This window comes from Bos grunniens, chromosome 11 (genome assembly GCF_055505025.1).
Source record: "Bos grunniens cultivar Pamir isolate PY7600 chromosome 11, Bosgru_T2T1.0, whole genome shotgun sequence".
Taxonomy (NCBI): Eukaryota; Metazoa; Chordata; class Mammalia; order Artiodactyla; family Bovidae; genus Bos; species Bos grunniens.
Window position 1 is genome coordinate 34,856,560 of NC_141175.1, and position 16,523 is coordinate 34,873,082.

The 16,523-nt window shown below is 46.8% G+C and overlaps 1 protein-coding gene across 10 annotated transcripts in view; it reads right to left on the minus strand.

The window, feature by feature from the left end:
- CIB4 (calcium and integrin binding family member 4) overlaps positions 1-16,523 on the minus strand; it is a 103,867-nt gene that overhangs the window by 45,620 nt on the left and 41,724 nt on the right. For 4 of the 10 annotated variants that reach the window (XR_015136553.1, XM_086325950.1, XM_086325945.1 and 1 more), the window contains exons 1-2: positions 5,840-6,858; positions 5,271-5,305 (exon numbers count right to left, since the gene is read on the minus strand). Coding sequence is in view for 8 of the 10 variants with exons in the window: in XM_086325950.1 (XP_086182076.1) it covers positions 5,271-5,305; positions 5,840-5,959 (155 nt within the window). In the remaining 2 variants the exon portion in view is untranslated. Of the gene's footprint in view, positions 1-5,270; positions 5,306-5,731; positions 5,786-5,839; positions 6,859-7,368; positions 7,466-16,523 lie in introns of those variants that run through there. The other 6 variants (XR_015136554.1, XM_086325951.1, XM_086325952.1 and 3 more) reach the window with 3 other exon arrangements.

Here is a 16,523-nt window from a genome sequence, read left to right on the forward strand (position 1 = left end):
AGACTTTATGTTGTGACCTCTTACGGCTAAAAAAGAGAGAATTTATCTCTATCTATAACCTACTTACAGAGAAGGCACTGGCAACCCACTGCAGTACTCTTGCCTGGAAAATCCCATGGACGGAGGAGCCTGGTGGGCTGCAGTCCATGGGGTTGCTAAGAGTCGGACACGACTAAGCGACTTCACTTTCACTTTTCACTTTTGTGCATTGGAGAAGGAAATGGCAACCCACTCCAGTGTTCTTGCCTGGAGAATCCCAGGGATGGGTGAGCCTGGTGGGCTGCTGTCTATGGGTCACACAGAGTCGGACACAACTGAAGTGACTTAGCAGCAGCAGCAGCAGCATAACCTACTTTAGGCTTCCTTGGTGGCTCAGGTGGTAAAGAATCTGCCTGCAAATTGGGAGACCTTGGTTCAATCCCTGGGTTGAGAAGATCCCCTTGAGGAGGGCGTAGCAACCCACTCTAGTATTCTTGCCTGGAGAATCCTCATGGACAGAGGAACCTGGTAGGCTACAGTCCACAGAGTTGCAAAGAATCAGACACGACTGAGAGACAGCACAGCACATATATACTAGTTCTTCCCCTAACATCCCAAAATAAAATGATTTTCCTGAATCAAAATTCAGTATTTATATTATTGTTATATGTATGTATTATTACATATTATATATGTATGATTCAAACATTGCTCACAGCTGAGTTCCCTAGTACAACGTGATTACATTTTCTTTCTTGCAAGACTCTTTGTTTGTTTTTCTTTTGCTTAGGTTTCAGTGTTTCTATTATTATTTCTTTCCCAAACTTTCTGCAGAACTGTGAAGTTCCTCTTCATATGTTTGTATACCTTATATCATCCATAGGTTCATTTTGTTTTCTTGGAGGTATCATTCCTGGAATTCCTGACTCCTTAATTCTAATCTGGATGCATTGCTTTTCATGCCTGCTGCATTGTCATCCTCGGGTTTCTCTTCACTTTCATTTTTGAAATTCCATGTGTTGCGGCCCTCTGTTTTCTGGTTCTTACGTCTTCTTTTTTCCTTAGTTTGAAAGTAAAAGTTGCTCAGTTGTGTCCAACTCTTTGCTATGCCATGGACTATGATGCCATGGACTACACAGTCCATGGAATTCTCCAGGCCAGAATACTGCAGTGGGTAGCCGTTCCCTTCTCCAGGGGATCTTCCCAACCCAAGGATTGAATGCAGGTATCCAGCACTGCAGGCAGATTCTTTACCATCTGAACCACCAGGGAAGACCAAGAATACTGGAATAGGTAGCCTATCCCTTCTCCAGAGGATTTTCCCTACCCAGGAATCAAACCAGAGTCTCCTGCGTTGCAGGCAGATTGTTTACCAGCTGAGCTACCAGGGAATTCTTTTTCTTAGTTTACTCACTAAAGTTAATGAACAACTTAGCTTACTTGATAATTTTAATAGACACTGCAGAAGCTGCCTGCATGAGGTAATTGTTTTTAGAAGTCACATGTCAAAAAGTATTGTTTCACCTTTACTCTTGATTAATAGTTTAGCTATGACTTAATCCTACATTGGAATTTTTTCCTTTGGATTTTGAAGCTGTTCAGCCACCATCTTCCAGCACAAGTCTAAAATTCTACTTCCCGATCCTCTGTATGTATTCTGTTTTCTTCCTCTGTGAACATTCTTAAGATCTTCTCAATACCTCTGGTGTCCTGAAATAAATTAATGTAGGCTTTAAAATTTTTTTTTCCTTCAAATACGTAGTGTCTCTCAGCTTTCAATTCATGTGCAATTGCCAAGTCTGTAACGAGCTGACTGGCAGCTCATCCGTGCTCATCTCTGTTCCTGGTGGTCCTGAGTCAGAAGCCTGCATGGCTAGCTCTCTCCACATGGCGAGCTCCTGTCCTCTGCTGGGCTGGGGAAGGGGTGCTGAGTGGATTGCAGGGCAAGAGGAGAATCATGTAAAGCCATCTTTTTGTTTTCACCCGAGCCTTCATCCTGGCATTCAGAAAGGAGCCTTTCTGGGTCCTTGACTCCATCACCCCAATCCCTGTTTTCCAGCAATCTGCTTTCAACTTTCAGCTCTAAGTCCGTATTGTGGATCTCTTTGTTTTCCACTTTGAAAATTGTTTCTCTCTCTCATCTGCTTTCATCTCTTGAGTTCTCCCTTATGGGTTTCTTTCTCTTTTTCTAATCCTAGCTGTCCTTTTAGTAGGGAAAATAAATAAAAGAAAATGCTCAGTTCTCCACATTCACTGGAAACTATGGCACATTGCTTTTTTAACTTTACAATATGCCTTGAAGACACTAATCCACACCCAACATAAAACTTCTCCTTCTCTCCAAGGACAGTGCCACGGATGGATGGGTCCATCCATGTTTATTTCATCCATGCCCTCTTGATTCAAGTGCAATGGCCAGGTCAAAGTGCCTCTCCCATCCTGAAGCAGGCTTCCAGTCCTTCCCCTGTTCTCTTCCGTTCTTCACAGCTCCTGACAGCTGTTCTACACCCTCAGCTGCTCCCCAGAGTGTGGTCTTCCTAATCTGGAGACTCACCTTGGTTTGAAGCAGCAAAAAGCTCTCCCTGGTATCACCCCACACATCTTAGCATTTTTGTCCCCACTTCATGCTAGTCCTGCTCTGCCTCAGTTGAAAGTCTCCATGATGGTGAAACACAAAGAGAGTAGACACCCAGCCACTGCACCTCCTCTCTGCCTTCCTGGAGCACTGCCATCCCCATCCCTCCTCCAGCACTGACCCATCCTGTTCTTCTAGAGCCCAAAGGGTTGGAGTCTCATGGGCAGAGGCTACACAAGGGCCAGGCACCAGGCCCTCATGCTTAGGCATGGCACAGACAAAAGACAGGGTTGGCAGGAGGTGGCTTTGAGAGAAGTTGGTTAGAGAAGTTGGGCTGAAGTGGAGCCTTTGCTGGCCTCACTCACTGTGACCTGCCTCCCCAGTACAAACAGATGAGGTGAGGCCCCTCCCACCAGGGGCTCACTTTCAGTAGGAGTGGAGAGAAGTTTGAAACAGGAGGTAGGCAGGGGCTGTCTCACGGCCTGTGTGGGCAGTTCAGAAAAGAGGAGTCCCTACAGACAGCTCCCTACTAGACATCTTTCTCAAAGACCAATAGAGAACACACGAGATGGAAGGGCTTTCCTCCCATCCTCCTCTCTTTTGACTGATTTTCCCACCTCAACTCCCACCACCGCATTGGTGGTGGGAATGGGGCACATGTGAGGGGCCCTAGGGATCCAGAAAAGGCCATCTGAGAATGTTTGAACTTTCTAGATGGAAAGAGGAGCAGGCATGGTCATGCTGAAGTGGAGAGAGAATAAATTAGTGCAGAACAATCCTGTCCTTCCTGTTGACATTTTAGACATGTCCACCATTTGCCCACCATTTCTACAGCTAGAAATCTCTCCTATGGATTTACTCTCACTTGTTGAATAAGGTTTGTTTTTGTTCAGTTGCCAAGTCATGTCCAACTGTATGCAACCCTAAGGACTGCAGCACACCAGGGTTCCCAGTCCTCTACTATCTCCTGGAGTTTGCTTAAGTTCATGTCCATTGAGTTGGTGATGCTATCTAACCATCTTATCCTCTGTTGCCCTCTTCTCCTTTTGCCTTCTATCTTTCCCAGCATCAGGGCCTTTTCCAATGAGTTGGCTCTTTGCCTCAGGTGGCCAAAATATTGGCGTTTCTGCATCAGTCTTTCCAATGAATATTCAGGGTTGATTTCCTTTAGGATTGACTGGTTTGATCTCCTTGCAGTCCAAGGGACACTCAAGAGTCTTCTGCAGCACCACAATTCAAAAGCTTATCAATTAAATAAGCTATTTTTACATAAATGTTTACTATAACGTTATTGATAGAACTAAAAGTCATAAACAACTTAAGTGTATGTTATGGGGGGAGGTTGTAAAATGAATGATATTTCCTCTATAGGAAAGAATGTCCCATAGTCATAGAATGAGACATATCTCTATGTGCTTTATGTAAAGATAGCCAACATGAAAACTTAAAAAGAAAAAAGGTCCAGAACAGTATAATGCTACACTATAAATTGGTAAATGCTGCAGTGTGAATGAGATAAAATTTTCGAAGGATATTTATTTGATCTATCTATGAAAATTTTTGTGGAAGCCTTGATGAGAAACCAACTGTGAACAGGGTTATCATCAGGGAGAAGGCCTGGGAAGGAGAGGGACACTTACTTTTCTTTTAGGATATTTATGCTATTTGGATTTTCTGGCCATGCTCACATATTACTTTACAATTTTTATTTCATTTTTATGCAAGTGTTCCTTTTTTAGAAAATATCAATGAGATGTATAAGTAGTAGGATGTAGAGTTTTGTTATATTTTTCTTTATTTCTAAAATGAGCAAACACTCATTTTAAAAGGAAAGCGATGTAATCTGGTGACTGTCCCTGGTCTCCATCACTTACTGTGCCCTGGACATCCATCAGCCCCCCACCTCCGTGCCGGGAGAGTCTCATGCTTGGGGCAGAATCATTGCCCTGCCTGGGACCCTGAGTGGGAAGTGCAGCTTCCAGGCTGGGTGTTGTCTGGGGAGGGTGAGTCCAGCAGAGACAAAGAGGCTAGAGGGTTCTGTGGGTCTCAGGGCAGTCTCCTCACTCCAACCTCCCTTCACCCCACCAACAATGCCCTAGAGACCCCCTTTCCTCCTCTAACGAGTTTCTGATGAGCACCTGGCCCAGGCTGAGTGCTCTCACATCTTTCATGCTGTCTACCCTCTCTGCGGTCCCATGAGGGATCCTCGTGTTGGCTGTCTTGGCCCAGAGCCTTCCTCTCTGGCCATCACCAGCATAAGAACAGGGGGTGGATTGCGCACTGTTACACCCACCATGCTGGGAGGCAGTGAAGCGAAGCTTGGGAGGGAAGGGAGGACTAAGAGAGATTCAGTGGGGCATCAGCTTTACCCAGATAGAGGACCACCTCGCTGTATGTACTGCAGACCTGTTTCCTAAGTCCTCTCCTCCTTGTCCTCATCATCCCAGGAAGGCCCTGTCCACCTCTGCGGTTCTATGAAGAAACCTTGCCATGGATCCCATAGCAACCTACAATCTGACATTTCACTGTAGTAGGGCCCTGGGAATCGTGACCTTGGACCCTCCAGGCCTGGGGTCTGTCTCTGCCTGTCTGCTGACAGACTCGTCTCCAGGACTTTGTAGCTCTGGGCAGGGACCACATTCAGGGACCAGAGTGAGGCTGTACCAGGGTAAGATTTCAGTTCCAAGGGGAGGGAAAGGGGGCCCCCTCTACTCACCACAGGATTTCATTCCTGGTCAAGAAGGTCAAGGCCTGAAACAAACCACAGACAGGTGACTTGCCCACTCCATCCAGCCCTGCCCTGGCCCTCTGGGGAGTGGGAAACTTCGGGGGTTGGGAGGAAAAGCTGATGCTCTCATTGAACAACCAGGGAATGGAGGCTCCCAGCCCTCAGCAGCAGACGCCCAAGGTGGTGGCAGAGGAGGAAACAGTGCCCCGTCTCTGATGGCCTTGGGAGGGAGCACAGTGGTACAGGCCTACAGAAAGGATCGGAGACAAGGCGAAAGCCCTGGGATCTGGAGCAGGAAACAAATGGGGAGGGGCCCTCTGAGGGCCAGTCTGGGTCACATGGATGTAGGTTTAGTGAAGGCAGGGACCACAGTGAGAGTTTTCCCACCCCTCCCACCTGCCTCAGGAAGCTCCCGCCACTGCCCAGAATCTCCTGCCTGATCTACCCACCTGGTATTCTTCCAAATCCTCCCAGTGCATCTGGTACCTCAGACATTGCCCCATGCCAACCCCACCCTTCTCTCTGCCAGCAGCAGAACCTCAGCCCCAAGAGCTCACCAGTTGTGCACCAAGTAATCGGTTGCCATGGTAACCTGCATTCCACCTTCTGCCCATTCTACCTGAGTCCCTGAGTGGGCAAAGAAATAGATTCTTTTGGTTCCAGAGGCTAATGGACATTATCCCCAAAACAGCGAACAGAAAGGCAGCCCAGTAGCAGGTTCAAGAGTCATGAGCCAACCTTCCAGATCTGCCAAAAGCTGACAAGACATGTGTCCCTGGACAAGCCACTCAGCCTCTCTGTGTCTCAGTTTCTTCATCTGTAAACTGAGGATGAAGGTCATGGGATTGTGATGAGGATTATTTGAGTCAATACAGATAACAACGCCTTGTACATAATAAGCTTTCAATAAGTGTTAGCTGTTAGAACCACGGCCCAAGGACTATGCCAGGTGCAGGAACACAGAGATGAGTAAGCATAGACTCTGACATCCAGAAGTGGCCCAAAGAGCACAGTAAAGGGCATTCCACCCCATCCATCCTCTCCCTGCAGAAGCCAAGGGCACAATCAAATCAGGATGATACAAAGAGGGTCTATTAAAGGGACTCTCCAAAGACAAGATCAGGGTGTATGGAAACCACTCAGGATAGCACAGAATCCAGGCTAGTAACCACAGAGCCGCTACCAGTCCTGGCCCAACACACATGGAATCAGTACCCCTGTACCATCCCTTCCACTTCTTCCAATCTCCCATGGGGATGGACAGGAGAGTGGAAAGTGAATCTAGAAAGATGAAGTCTAGCACAGACCTCAGTATTGCTATCCAGGAGTATCTTTCCGAAACCATCTCCTCCTGGTCTCAGTGCCAGTGTTAGCTTCCTGGTCTTTGTACCTACCTCATTCTGCACACTTTCCCAGGTAAACAGCTCAGAAACTTTCTCATAGAGCTAGTTTATATCCCTGGAAATGTGGCTGCTTATTCTTCGCCATCTGCCCTCCATGGAGATGGAGACTGGCAGAAGAAACCCAGGAGCCTTCAATCCTTATTTACTAAACAGACACAAGTAAAGTACCTACAGGATGCCAGGTGCTCAGCTTGACCCTGGAAGAGACGGGTGAATGTGGTCTCAGCCTTCAAGAAATTAATATTTGCCACATACACAGACACACACACACCATGGGAGATTGGGTAGATGTGATCAGAGAGGTAATATGAATTACGAGTATTTAGAAGAGGAGAACCCTAGGCAGGAAATCTTCATGTAGGTGGTGGCATTTAGGTGGTTGTTACAATGTCATAGTTAAGAATGTGGACAGGTTGCATCACTTCTTGCTGCATCCCCTCGGGCAAGTCATAAAACTACTCTGAGCCTCAGTTCCCTCATCTGTAAAATGGGAATAATAAATCTCTACTTTACAGTATTATTGCAAGGCTAAAATTAAATGATAGATATACAAACCTCTAATTTAGAAAGGTGCCTGGCACAATAAATTCTTATTAAAGGGGAAACAATATGATTACTTTTAAAAGTTGGGCCTGAAAGAAAGGGTAGGACGTGAGCAGACACAGTCAGTAATTACATCTCACCTTCTGGTAAACCGTCTGAGCTTCTGTTCTCATTTATTGAGCAGCTTCTTTCACTAGTCTGTGTCCATAGTGACTGTCCCTTGTCCTCACAGAGGCCCTGGGGAAGATGGAAGTTGGTGAGGTTCTGTGATGCTGTAGGGTCATTTGGCTGGCCAGGGGCCAAAGGAGGATCTGAAGCCTGGATTGAGGTTGCAGGCCTGGGGGTCTCCCCAGTGCTGCCTGGGAGCCAGGAGAGCTGCCGGGCTGCACCCCAGAAGGCTGCTTCCTTCTCAAGTCTCTCTCAGCCCTCCTGTCCTGTCCTAGGAGGTGCAAGTGGCGGCAGGCACTGGCACGTGCCCTTAACACCTGGTTGGCACACACTACAAGGAGAGCAAAAACACACTGGAGGGAATTCCCTGGTGGTCCAGTGGTTAGGACTCTGCACTTTCACTGCAGGGGGTACAGGTTCCATCCCTGATCGGGGAACTAAGATCCCACAAGCTGCATGGTGTGGCTTACTTACTTAACTCTTTGTTGAGCCAGGCAATGAAACAGAATGATTAAGCCAGGCAGACAAGGCCCTACCTTGATGGAACCAGAGGCCCATAGGGAAACTAACAACCCCTTTGATTGTGATAGGGCTATGAGAGAAATAAAGCAAGAATGAAGGGTGGGCAGGAGAGGCTTCCTGAGGAGCGGCCATCTGAGCGGAGACCTGAGCCACAAGGAGAGGGAACCAGGCTAAGTCTGTGGAGTTTTCCATACCCAGAAAGCAACGACATCCAGCTAGAATTTAATGACACTGTTTGGCTTTCCTTATGTTTATTTATACTGTTTCCTCCACTTTGAAAAAGATTCAAGCTTCACTAGTGACTCAGACAGTAAAAAATCTGCCTGCAATGCAGGAGACCTGGGTTCAATCCCTGGGTTGGGAAGATCCCTTGGAGAAGGGAACGGCAACCCTCCAGTATTCTTGCCTGGCGAATCCCATGGACAGAGGAGCCTGGTGGGCTACAGTCCATTGGGTCCCAGAGAGTCGGACACGACTGAGCGACTAACACTTTCACTTGCCATATATAACTGTGATATGTTCCCTTCACAAATATTACCTGGTGAAAAGAAATAGGAGACAATCTAAAGAAAAATATTAAGTAAATAATTAGACAGGTGGTGAAGAAATATGCCAGAAATCACAAAAATGTCTCTGCCTCACTTCACACACAGGTAACCAAGGTTTGCAAACTCTGCTACCTTCCTCTCTCCTTTAGTTTTCACGCCCTCACATGACCCTTTTCGCCACTCCTGCCCACTCCACCCCTCCCTACACACAGGCTCTCAACCTAGAAAGGGCTTTCACTGGTTCCTACAATTAACAATAGTAACCACAAGAATGTCACCTCACATTTGCATTGCATCACTTTGTAATTCCAAAATGCTTTTCTACATGCCATCTCATCTGCTCAAGAGATAAAAGCCCATGCTCCTTAAAAAAGAAAGAAAAATCCCCATGCAATTCTGCCCCAGTACACTAACCAACCAGCATCCTTACCTTCCTCCAGCTAGTTAAATCTCTCAAACTGCTCTTTGGCAGGGATTCTGAAAAGGGTGCAAATGAACAGATGATGCTGTGAAAATTTTGAACTCAATATGCCAGCAAATTTGGAAAACTCAGCAGTGGACCCAGGACTGGAAAAGGTCAGTTTTCATTCCAATCCCAAAGAAAGGCAATGCCAAAGAATGCTCAAACTATCCCACAATTGCACTCATCTCACACACTAGTAAAGTAATGCTCAAAATTCTCCAAGCCAGGCTTCAACAGTATGTGAACCATGAACTTCCAGATGTTCAAACTGGATTTAGAAAAGGCAGAGGAACCAGAGATCAAATTGCCAATATCCATTGGATCATCAAAAAAGCAAGAGAGTTCCAGAAAAACATCTACTTCTTCTTTATTGACTATGCCAAAGCCTTTGTGTGGACCACAGCAAACTCTGGAAAATTCTGAAAGAGATGGGAATACCAGACCACCTGATCTGCCTCTTGAGAAATTTGTATGCAGGTCAGGAAACAACAGTTAGAACTGGACATGGAACAACAGACTGGTTCCAAATTGGGAAAGGAGTATGTCAAGGCTGTATATTGTCACCCTGCTTATTTAACTTATATGCAGAGTACCTCATGAGAAACTCTGGGCTGGATGAAGCACAAGCTGGAATCAAGATTGCCAGGAGAAATATCAATAACCTCAGATATGCAGATGACACCACCCTTATGGGAGAGAGTGAAGAAGAACCAAAGAGCCTCTTGATGAAAGTGAAAGAGGAGAGTGAAAAAGTTGTCTTAAAGCTCAACATTCAGAAAACTAAGATCATGGCATCTAGTCCCATCACTTCATGGCAAATAGATGGGGAAACAGTGGCTGACTTTATTTTTGGGGGCTCCAAAATCACTGCAGATGGTGACTGCAGCAATGAAATTAAAAGACACTTGCTCCTTGGAAGGAAAGTCATGACCAACTTAGATGGCATATTAAAAAGCAGACACATTACTTTGCCAACAAAGGTCCTTCTAGTCAAGGCTATGGTTTTTCCAGTGGTCATGTATGGATGTGAGAGTTGGACTGTGAAGAAAGCTGAGTGCCGAAGAATTGATGCTTTTGGACTGTGGTGCTGGAGAAGACTCTTGAGAGTCCCTTGGACAGCAAGGAGATCCAGCCAGTCCATCCTAAAGGAAATCAGACCTGAATATTCATTGGAAGGACTAATGCTGAAGCTGAAACTCCAATAGTCTGGTCACCTGATGCAAAGAACTGACTCATTGGAAAAGATGCTGATGCTGGGAAAGATTGAAGGCAGGAGGAGAAGGGGACGACAGAGGATGAGATGGTTGGATAGCATCACCGACTCACTGGATATGAGTTTGAGTCAACTCCGGGAGTTGGTGATGGACAGGGAGGGCTGGCGTGCTGCAGTCCATTGGGTCACAAAGAGTCAGACATGACTGAGCGACTGAACTGAACAGAAAGCAGCCCCAGGCCTGCCCGGACAATTCTGCATGCTTCCCCTCCAGGGTCCCTCCCTGCAGGAATCCTCTGCGTGGGATAAAAAGAATTCTTCCCAAGGTTTCTGTCACCTGCCAATGAACTCCACCAACTGTTAAATTGGTCACCCCTACCCCAACCTTGATTTAGATGTCTCTTCAAATTCAAAAAGGACTGAGAAGGGACTTGTATCCAGAATACAGAAAGAAAGCTAACAGCTCAATGATAAAATACAAAAGCCCAACTAAAAAAATGCACAAAGGATTTGCATAGATGTTTCTCCAAAGAAGAAATATGTGAATGGCCAAGGAGCACATGAAAAGATGCTCACCATCATCAGCCACGAGGGAGATGCAAATCAAAACCACAGTGAGGTACCCCTGTACACCCACTAGGATGGTGAGGATGTAGAGAAATTGGAGTCCTCCTACACTGCTAGTGGGACTGTGAAACGATGCAGCCACTTTAGAAGAGAGTTTGGCCGTTCTTCAAAATATTAAGCAGAATTACCATATGTTAAAAGCAAGACAACATGCCCAAAATGGAGTCGCTTATACTAAGCCCCACATCACCAAACTGAAACTTAATTACAGTTTCAGCTCTCCCGGAAATGGAATCTTAAACCTGTCAATCAGGAATCAGCACCAGTGAAGGCTGACAGACCCCTGCATCCCTGAAGGAAAAGTGACCTTGTCACAGCAATCCCCACTCCAGTACTCTTGCCTGGAAAATCTCATGGACGGAGGAGCCTGGAAGGCTGCAGTCCATGGGGTCACTGAGGGTCGGACACGACTGAACGACCTCACTTTCACTTTTCACTTTCATGCATTGGAGAAGGAAATGGCAACCCACTCCAGTGTTCTTGCCTGGAGAATCCCAGGGGCGGGGGAGCCTGGTGGGCTGCCGTCTATGGGGTCACACAGAGTTGGACACGACTGAAGCGACTTAGCAGCAGCAGCACAGCAATCCACACTTTGCTACTATACCTGTCTTATTCCCCTTCCCTTCTGCCTATAAAAGTCTTTCCTTTTGGGAATTCCCTGGTAGTCCAGTGGCTAGGAATCTGCACTCCCAATACAGGGTTCACAGGTTCGATCCTTGGTTGGGGAACTAGATCCCACATGCCACAGCCAAAGATCTGGTGTGCTGCAACTAAGACCAGGGCAGCCAGATAAATAAAATAAATATTTTTAAAAACTTTCCCTTTTGTAGAGCTCCTCAGATCTCCTTTCTCCCTGCTAGATTGAATGCCACTTGACTCATGAATCTTTGCTGCTGCTAAGTCGCTTCAGTCATGTCCGATCCTGCGACCCCAGGCTCCAGGGTCCATGGAGATTCTCCAGGCAAGAACACTGGAATGGGTTGCCATTTCCTTTTCCACATGAATCCTTAAGTAAAGCCAATAAGAACTTTAAAACTTACTCAGATGAATTTTGTTTTTTAACACATACAACCCACCAATTCCATTCCTGGGTATATACCTAAAAGAAATGAAAACATTTGTTCACATAAAAAACTTATACATGAGTGTTCATAGCAGCATTATTCGTAACAGCCAAAAGGCAGAGACAGCCCAAGTGTTCATCAACTGATGAATATATAAATAAAATGTGACATATCCATACTATGGAGTGTTATTCGACAATAAAAGTAAATGACGTATTGATACATGGTACAATGTGGATGAAGCTTGAAAATATTATGTTAAATGAAGGAAGCTATTTGCAAAAGGCCACAGATTGTATGATTTCATTTATATAAAATGTCCAGAATAGACAAATCCATAGAGACAGAAAGTAGATTAGTGGTTGCTAGGAGTTTGGGGGAGGGGAGTATGGCAGAGAGGGTTTACTGCTAATGATATAGGATTTCTTTGGGGGATGATAAAAATATTCTAAAATTAGATGGTGCTAAGAAATGTAGTGTTAGAAACAGAGGTAAGTCAATAAAGGAAAGGGACACAGTTCTGTGAATCCCCAGGGTCAGGGACACCCTCTCTGCTCACCCATGCCAGGATATGAGATGTCAGGGGCTCACCAGCATCCTCTTCTAGGAAACTGCCTGGATGCAGGCCCCATAGGTGTGCACATCATGCAATCTGTGCTTGTTTTCTGTTTCTGTTTGGAACAGTTCATTTTACAACCAGTTGGCACCACCAAGTTGACAAAGTGGAGCAGGACCAGAGATCAGAGTCATCTTTTATAGGAGAAAACAGATTGTTTACATTTGTTTCCTCTTAAAAATAAATACCTAAAAATAAAATTAGATGGTGCTGATGGTTGTACAACTCTGTAAATACACTGGAAAATATCGAGTTGTACACGTAGACCCAAGTGTATAGCTGCTGTTCAGTCGCTCAGTCATGTCTGACTCTGCAATCCCATAGACTGCAGCATGCCAGGCTTCCCTGTATAGAAGGTCAATTAGATCTTAATAAGGTTTTTACTAAAAATTATTTTAAGGAGTGTGTCAGTGCCTGGCACATAGTAGGCCCACCATAAATGTTATTAAAGGAATGTATACATGAGACATAAGATTTTGGAATAGTTTCAGATCCATTTCCTCAGGCAGAGAGTTTTGTGGCCCAGGGGGCTCCACCCACTGTAGTTATTCAGCACTGGAAGCAAGAAGGGGAAATCTTGCTGGAACAAGCTGCCAAGTTCTGAACATCAACTAGGTTTTTGTTTGAATTCCCCACAGCTGAGCAGACTGCAAAGTCACCCTCTGCATGGAGAAAGGACTTTCTCAATTCTTTTGGTGTGGCAAGAGGCAGGTCTGGGGGTGCAGACCTTGGGGCATCCTGGGAGGCAGGAAGAAAAAGGGTGGAAGGCCTGCCTTGTCGTCTTGGGGACAGAAGGGATGAGGAAAGTAGTGAGGACTCCTGGGTGCTGAGAATCTTGGTATTAGAGTCACCCTTCCTCCAGCTCACTGAAGGGGAGGGTGGTAGGGCTGCATGTCTCTAGAGTTCTGCCTATGGTCTCGGCCCTTCCCAGCACAGTGCAGAGTACAGGTGCCCCAGTGGCAGGGGAGGTGTGACCACAGCAGGGCTCTTGGTGTCCCTGGCCATGCAGGGGACCCAGAAGCTCCCTCATGCCCTAAGGAGACCACCAGAGGGACTGAGAGTACTGAGAGTTCAGGCAAAGGCCTAGTCAGGATGCAGAGCCCAGGAAAGCACTTTCCCCAGGAGCAATGGGAAACCATGGACCTCCACAGTGTGGGTCAGCACATTACCCCAAAGGCTAGAGGTGACTGTCATGCTTTATTGGGCCCCAGCAAAAATGCACAGAACAAACAGGGACTCTTCCCCACAGCCAGTGAGCCTGACTCAAGCACCCTGATACAGCTCGGGGTAAAGAAAGAAGAAAATGAAACTGCTAGTCACTCAGTCGTGTCTGACTCTTCACTACCCTATAGACTGTAGCCCACCAGTCTCTTCTGTCCATGGGATCCTCCAGGCAAGAATACTCGAGTGGGTTGCTACGCCCTCTTCTAGAAGATCTTCTGGACCCAGGGAAAGGGGTGACCACAACTGAAACACTGAATATTTACACAGAGGGACTGGCTCATCCAAAGAGACTGTTTAAACCTGTTCTTTGTTTCCCATTTACATCATCTGCGGGGCAGTAGGGCTGATGTAGGGATGAAGAGTGGGGGACCTGAAACAGAGTAGGGCTTCAAATAGATGGAACATTTATACGGGAAAGAAATCCAACTTGGAAGATACTGAAATATGATTAATGGCAAGTCTAGGGAATGGAAGTCCAAGAGGAAGATCTGGGATTTTTCAGAGAATAAACTCTACCTTGCACACACCCAGGAAAGACTCCATGGCCAGGCCAGGAGAAGATCACTGAAGTAACAGTGCCTGGAGGGGACCTAGGAAGCCAGGGAGAGCTCCAGCCTTGAGGGGGATCCTTGGGCCCTGGTGACCTTCACCAGCCCAGTGAAGGAGCCTGGGCACTGACAGTGGAGAAAGGAGAGAAGAGTGTAGAATTCTGGACAGGCACTCCCCAACACTGCCCACTGCCTTCAAGCAAGATGGCTGTTCACCACACCACATGTCACCTTCAACTCAAGGGCAGTTCTCCTGCCTCTGGGTCCAGCTTCTGGGATGATATTGGGACATGGGCCTATGCTTGGAGAAGACCCAGCCCCATGACAGATGAGCAAGGCTTCCCAGGTGAGGTAGGAAGCAGGTATGCACATGTGGGCACAGTGCAAGTTTGCACAAACCCCAGGTAGACTCTAACTACCTGGGGTTCGTGCCGACTTCACAGGTGAAAGGCACAGTCCTCCCCAAGACTCCCCTCACTTCAGATATGAGATGCAAATTCTGGGGGTTCCCAGGCCATCTGCACTTCTAACTAAGGGGCCATTATCCCCTCAGGTTTGGTGATTTGCTAGAACAATTCACAGAACTTAGGAAAGCAGTATACTGATGTCTAGTATTATAAAGAATACCAATCAGGACCAGCCAAAGGATGAGACACAGAGTGAGTGTCAAGTCTCAGAGAGTCTCGAATAAGAAGCTTGTGTGTCCTCAGGACGCATCACCCGCCTCCTGGACCGTTGATATGTAATACTGACCAGGAAGTGCTCATCGAGCCCGAGTTCAGCATGTTTATTGGGGTTTCATCATATAGGCATGGTTGATTGAATCATCAGGCACGTGACTGAACTTACTCTCCAGCCCTCCACTCCTCCGCAGAGGTCGGGCTGACATCAGCTGGCTCAAAACTCAACCCTCTAATTGCATGGTCGGTCTTTCTGGCACAGCCAGCCCCCACCCTGAGTCATCTCATTAGCATGAGCTCAGACATGGTCTGAACAGCCCACCAGGAAGAGCAAAGATACGCACTCCTATCACTTGGGAAATCCGAAGGGTATAGTAGTTCCCTCCCTCGAGCCACGGACATAAGCCATCTGAATTCTTTATTACACAACACTAGGAAATCTGAGGTGGGTTGGAGTACAGTTAGAGAAATGAAGAACTAGACCCAGTCTTTGTAAAAGAAAGAGACCACTTCCTCCCCAAAGAAAGAGTGAAATTTATTTGGGGGTTAAACAGATTTATCCAGAGGAAGAATGTGGACAGAGAATATCTTGAAATTTAAATCTTTGTGTTCTTTTTCCACCTTATCATGAGAGACTTTTTTTTTTTAAGTCTCCCGTTCACATTGCCTGGGGGAAAAGTAAAATTGTTACAGTAGAGGAAAAGAGCTAGAAACAGCCAATATCCCTTTTTCTTATTAACAAATCAGGCTTTTGAGAATCCCAAAAGAAGGCTGAGGGAAGCAGAGTCCAGAGTTTATAAAAGGACAGAGAAGAAGTATTATGACACCAGGGAGGTGGGGCAAAGATCTCGCAGGGCTGGGACCACTGCCACTGCCAAGGCTGGGGAGCTCGAGCCTGCAGACAAAGCGTTTGCTCACTATTGAGGGAGCACCACTCACTGCCCAGAAGGAGGAGGCGCACCAGAGACTCATGGGTCCAGCCTAGCTGTCACTCAAGGAGGGGCCAATAGAACAACACTTTGTTTCCCAAGGCTCTGCTGAGCCCCTCTGAATTGCTCAGGTCGACAGACACTCCCAATCCCATTTTCAATGTCCCAGGACACCACAAAACTTCGCAGAAAAGAGGGTGGGGGACCTGGGCACTCAGAGGGTCGAGGACTGGGGAGAAAGGTATGTAAGGAAAGCCCCAGCTCCTGTTCCTTCGTGGGGCTGGACAGTGGCACCCCTGCCCCTTTGCAACTTGTATCAGATGCCCTAGTGACCTGGGTTCCACTCTGACTTCCAGGGCTGCTCTGGGGTCAGGTCTAAAAGAGCTTGATCCATCTCAGAGTCTTGCCTCAAGGACTCTCTGTTTTCTGTCCAAGAATTGCTCTAATGAGAAGCTTCCTCTGCCTTGGGGTAAGCATAGCCCAGAAGTTTAGGGTGACATTCCAAGGTGGGGGCGACCATCCACCAGTCAAGGTGGGAACTGATAAAGAAAGGTCCCCTGCCAGCATGGCTGGGTGACAGCTGTGGGAAGCGTTCTGTGGCTTCTCAGCAGGGCCTGATGAGGTCGAGGTCACAGCCCTTGAAACAGAGTGATCTGGACAAACACTCCCAACTGGGCTCTTCCTCTTTGTCCA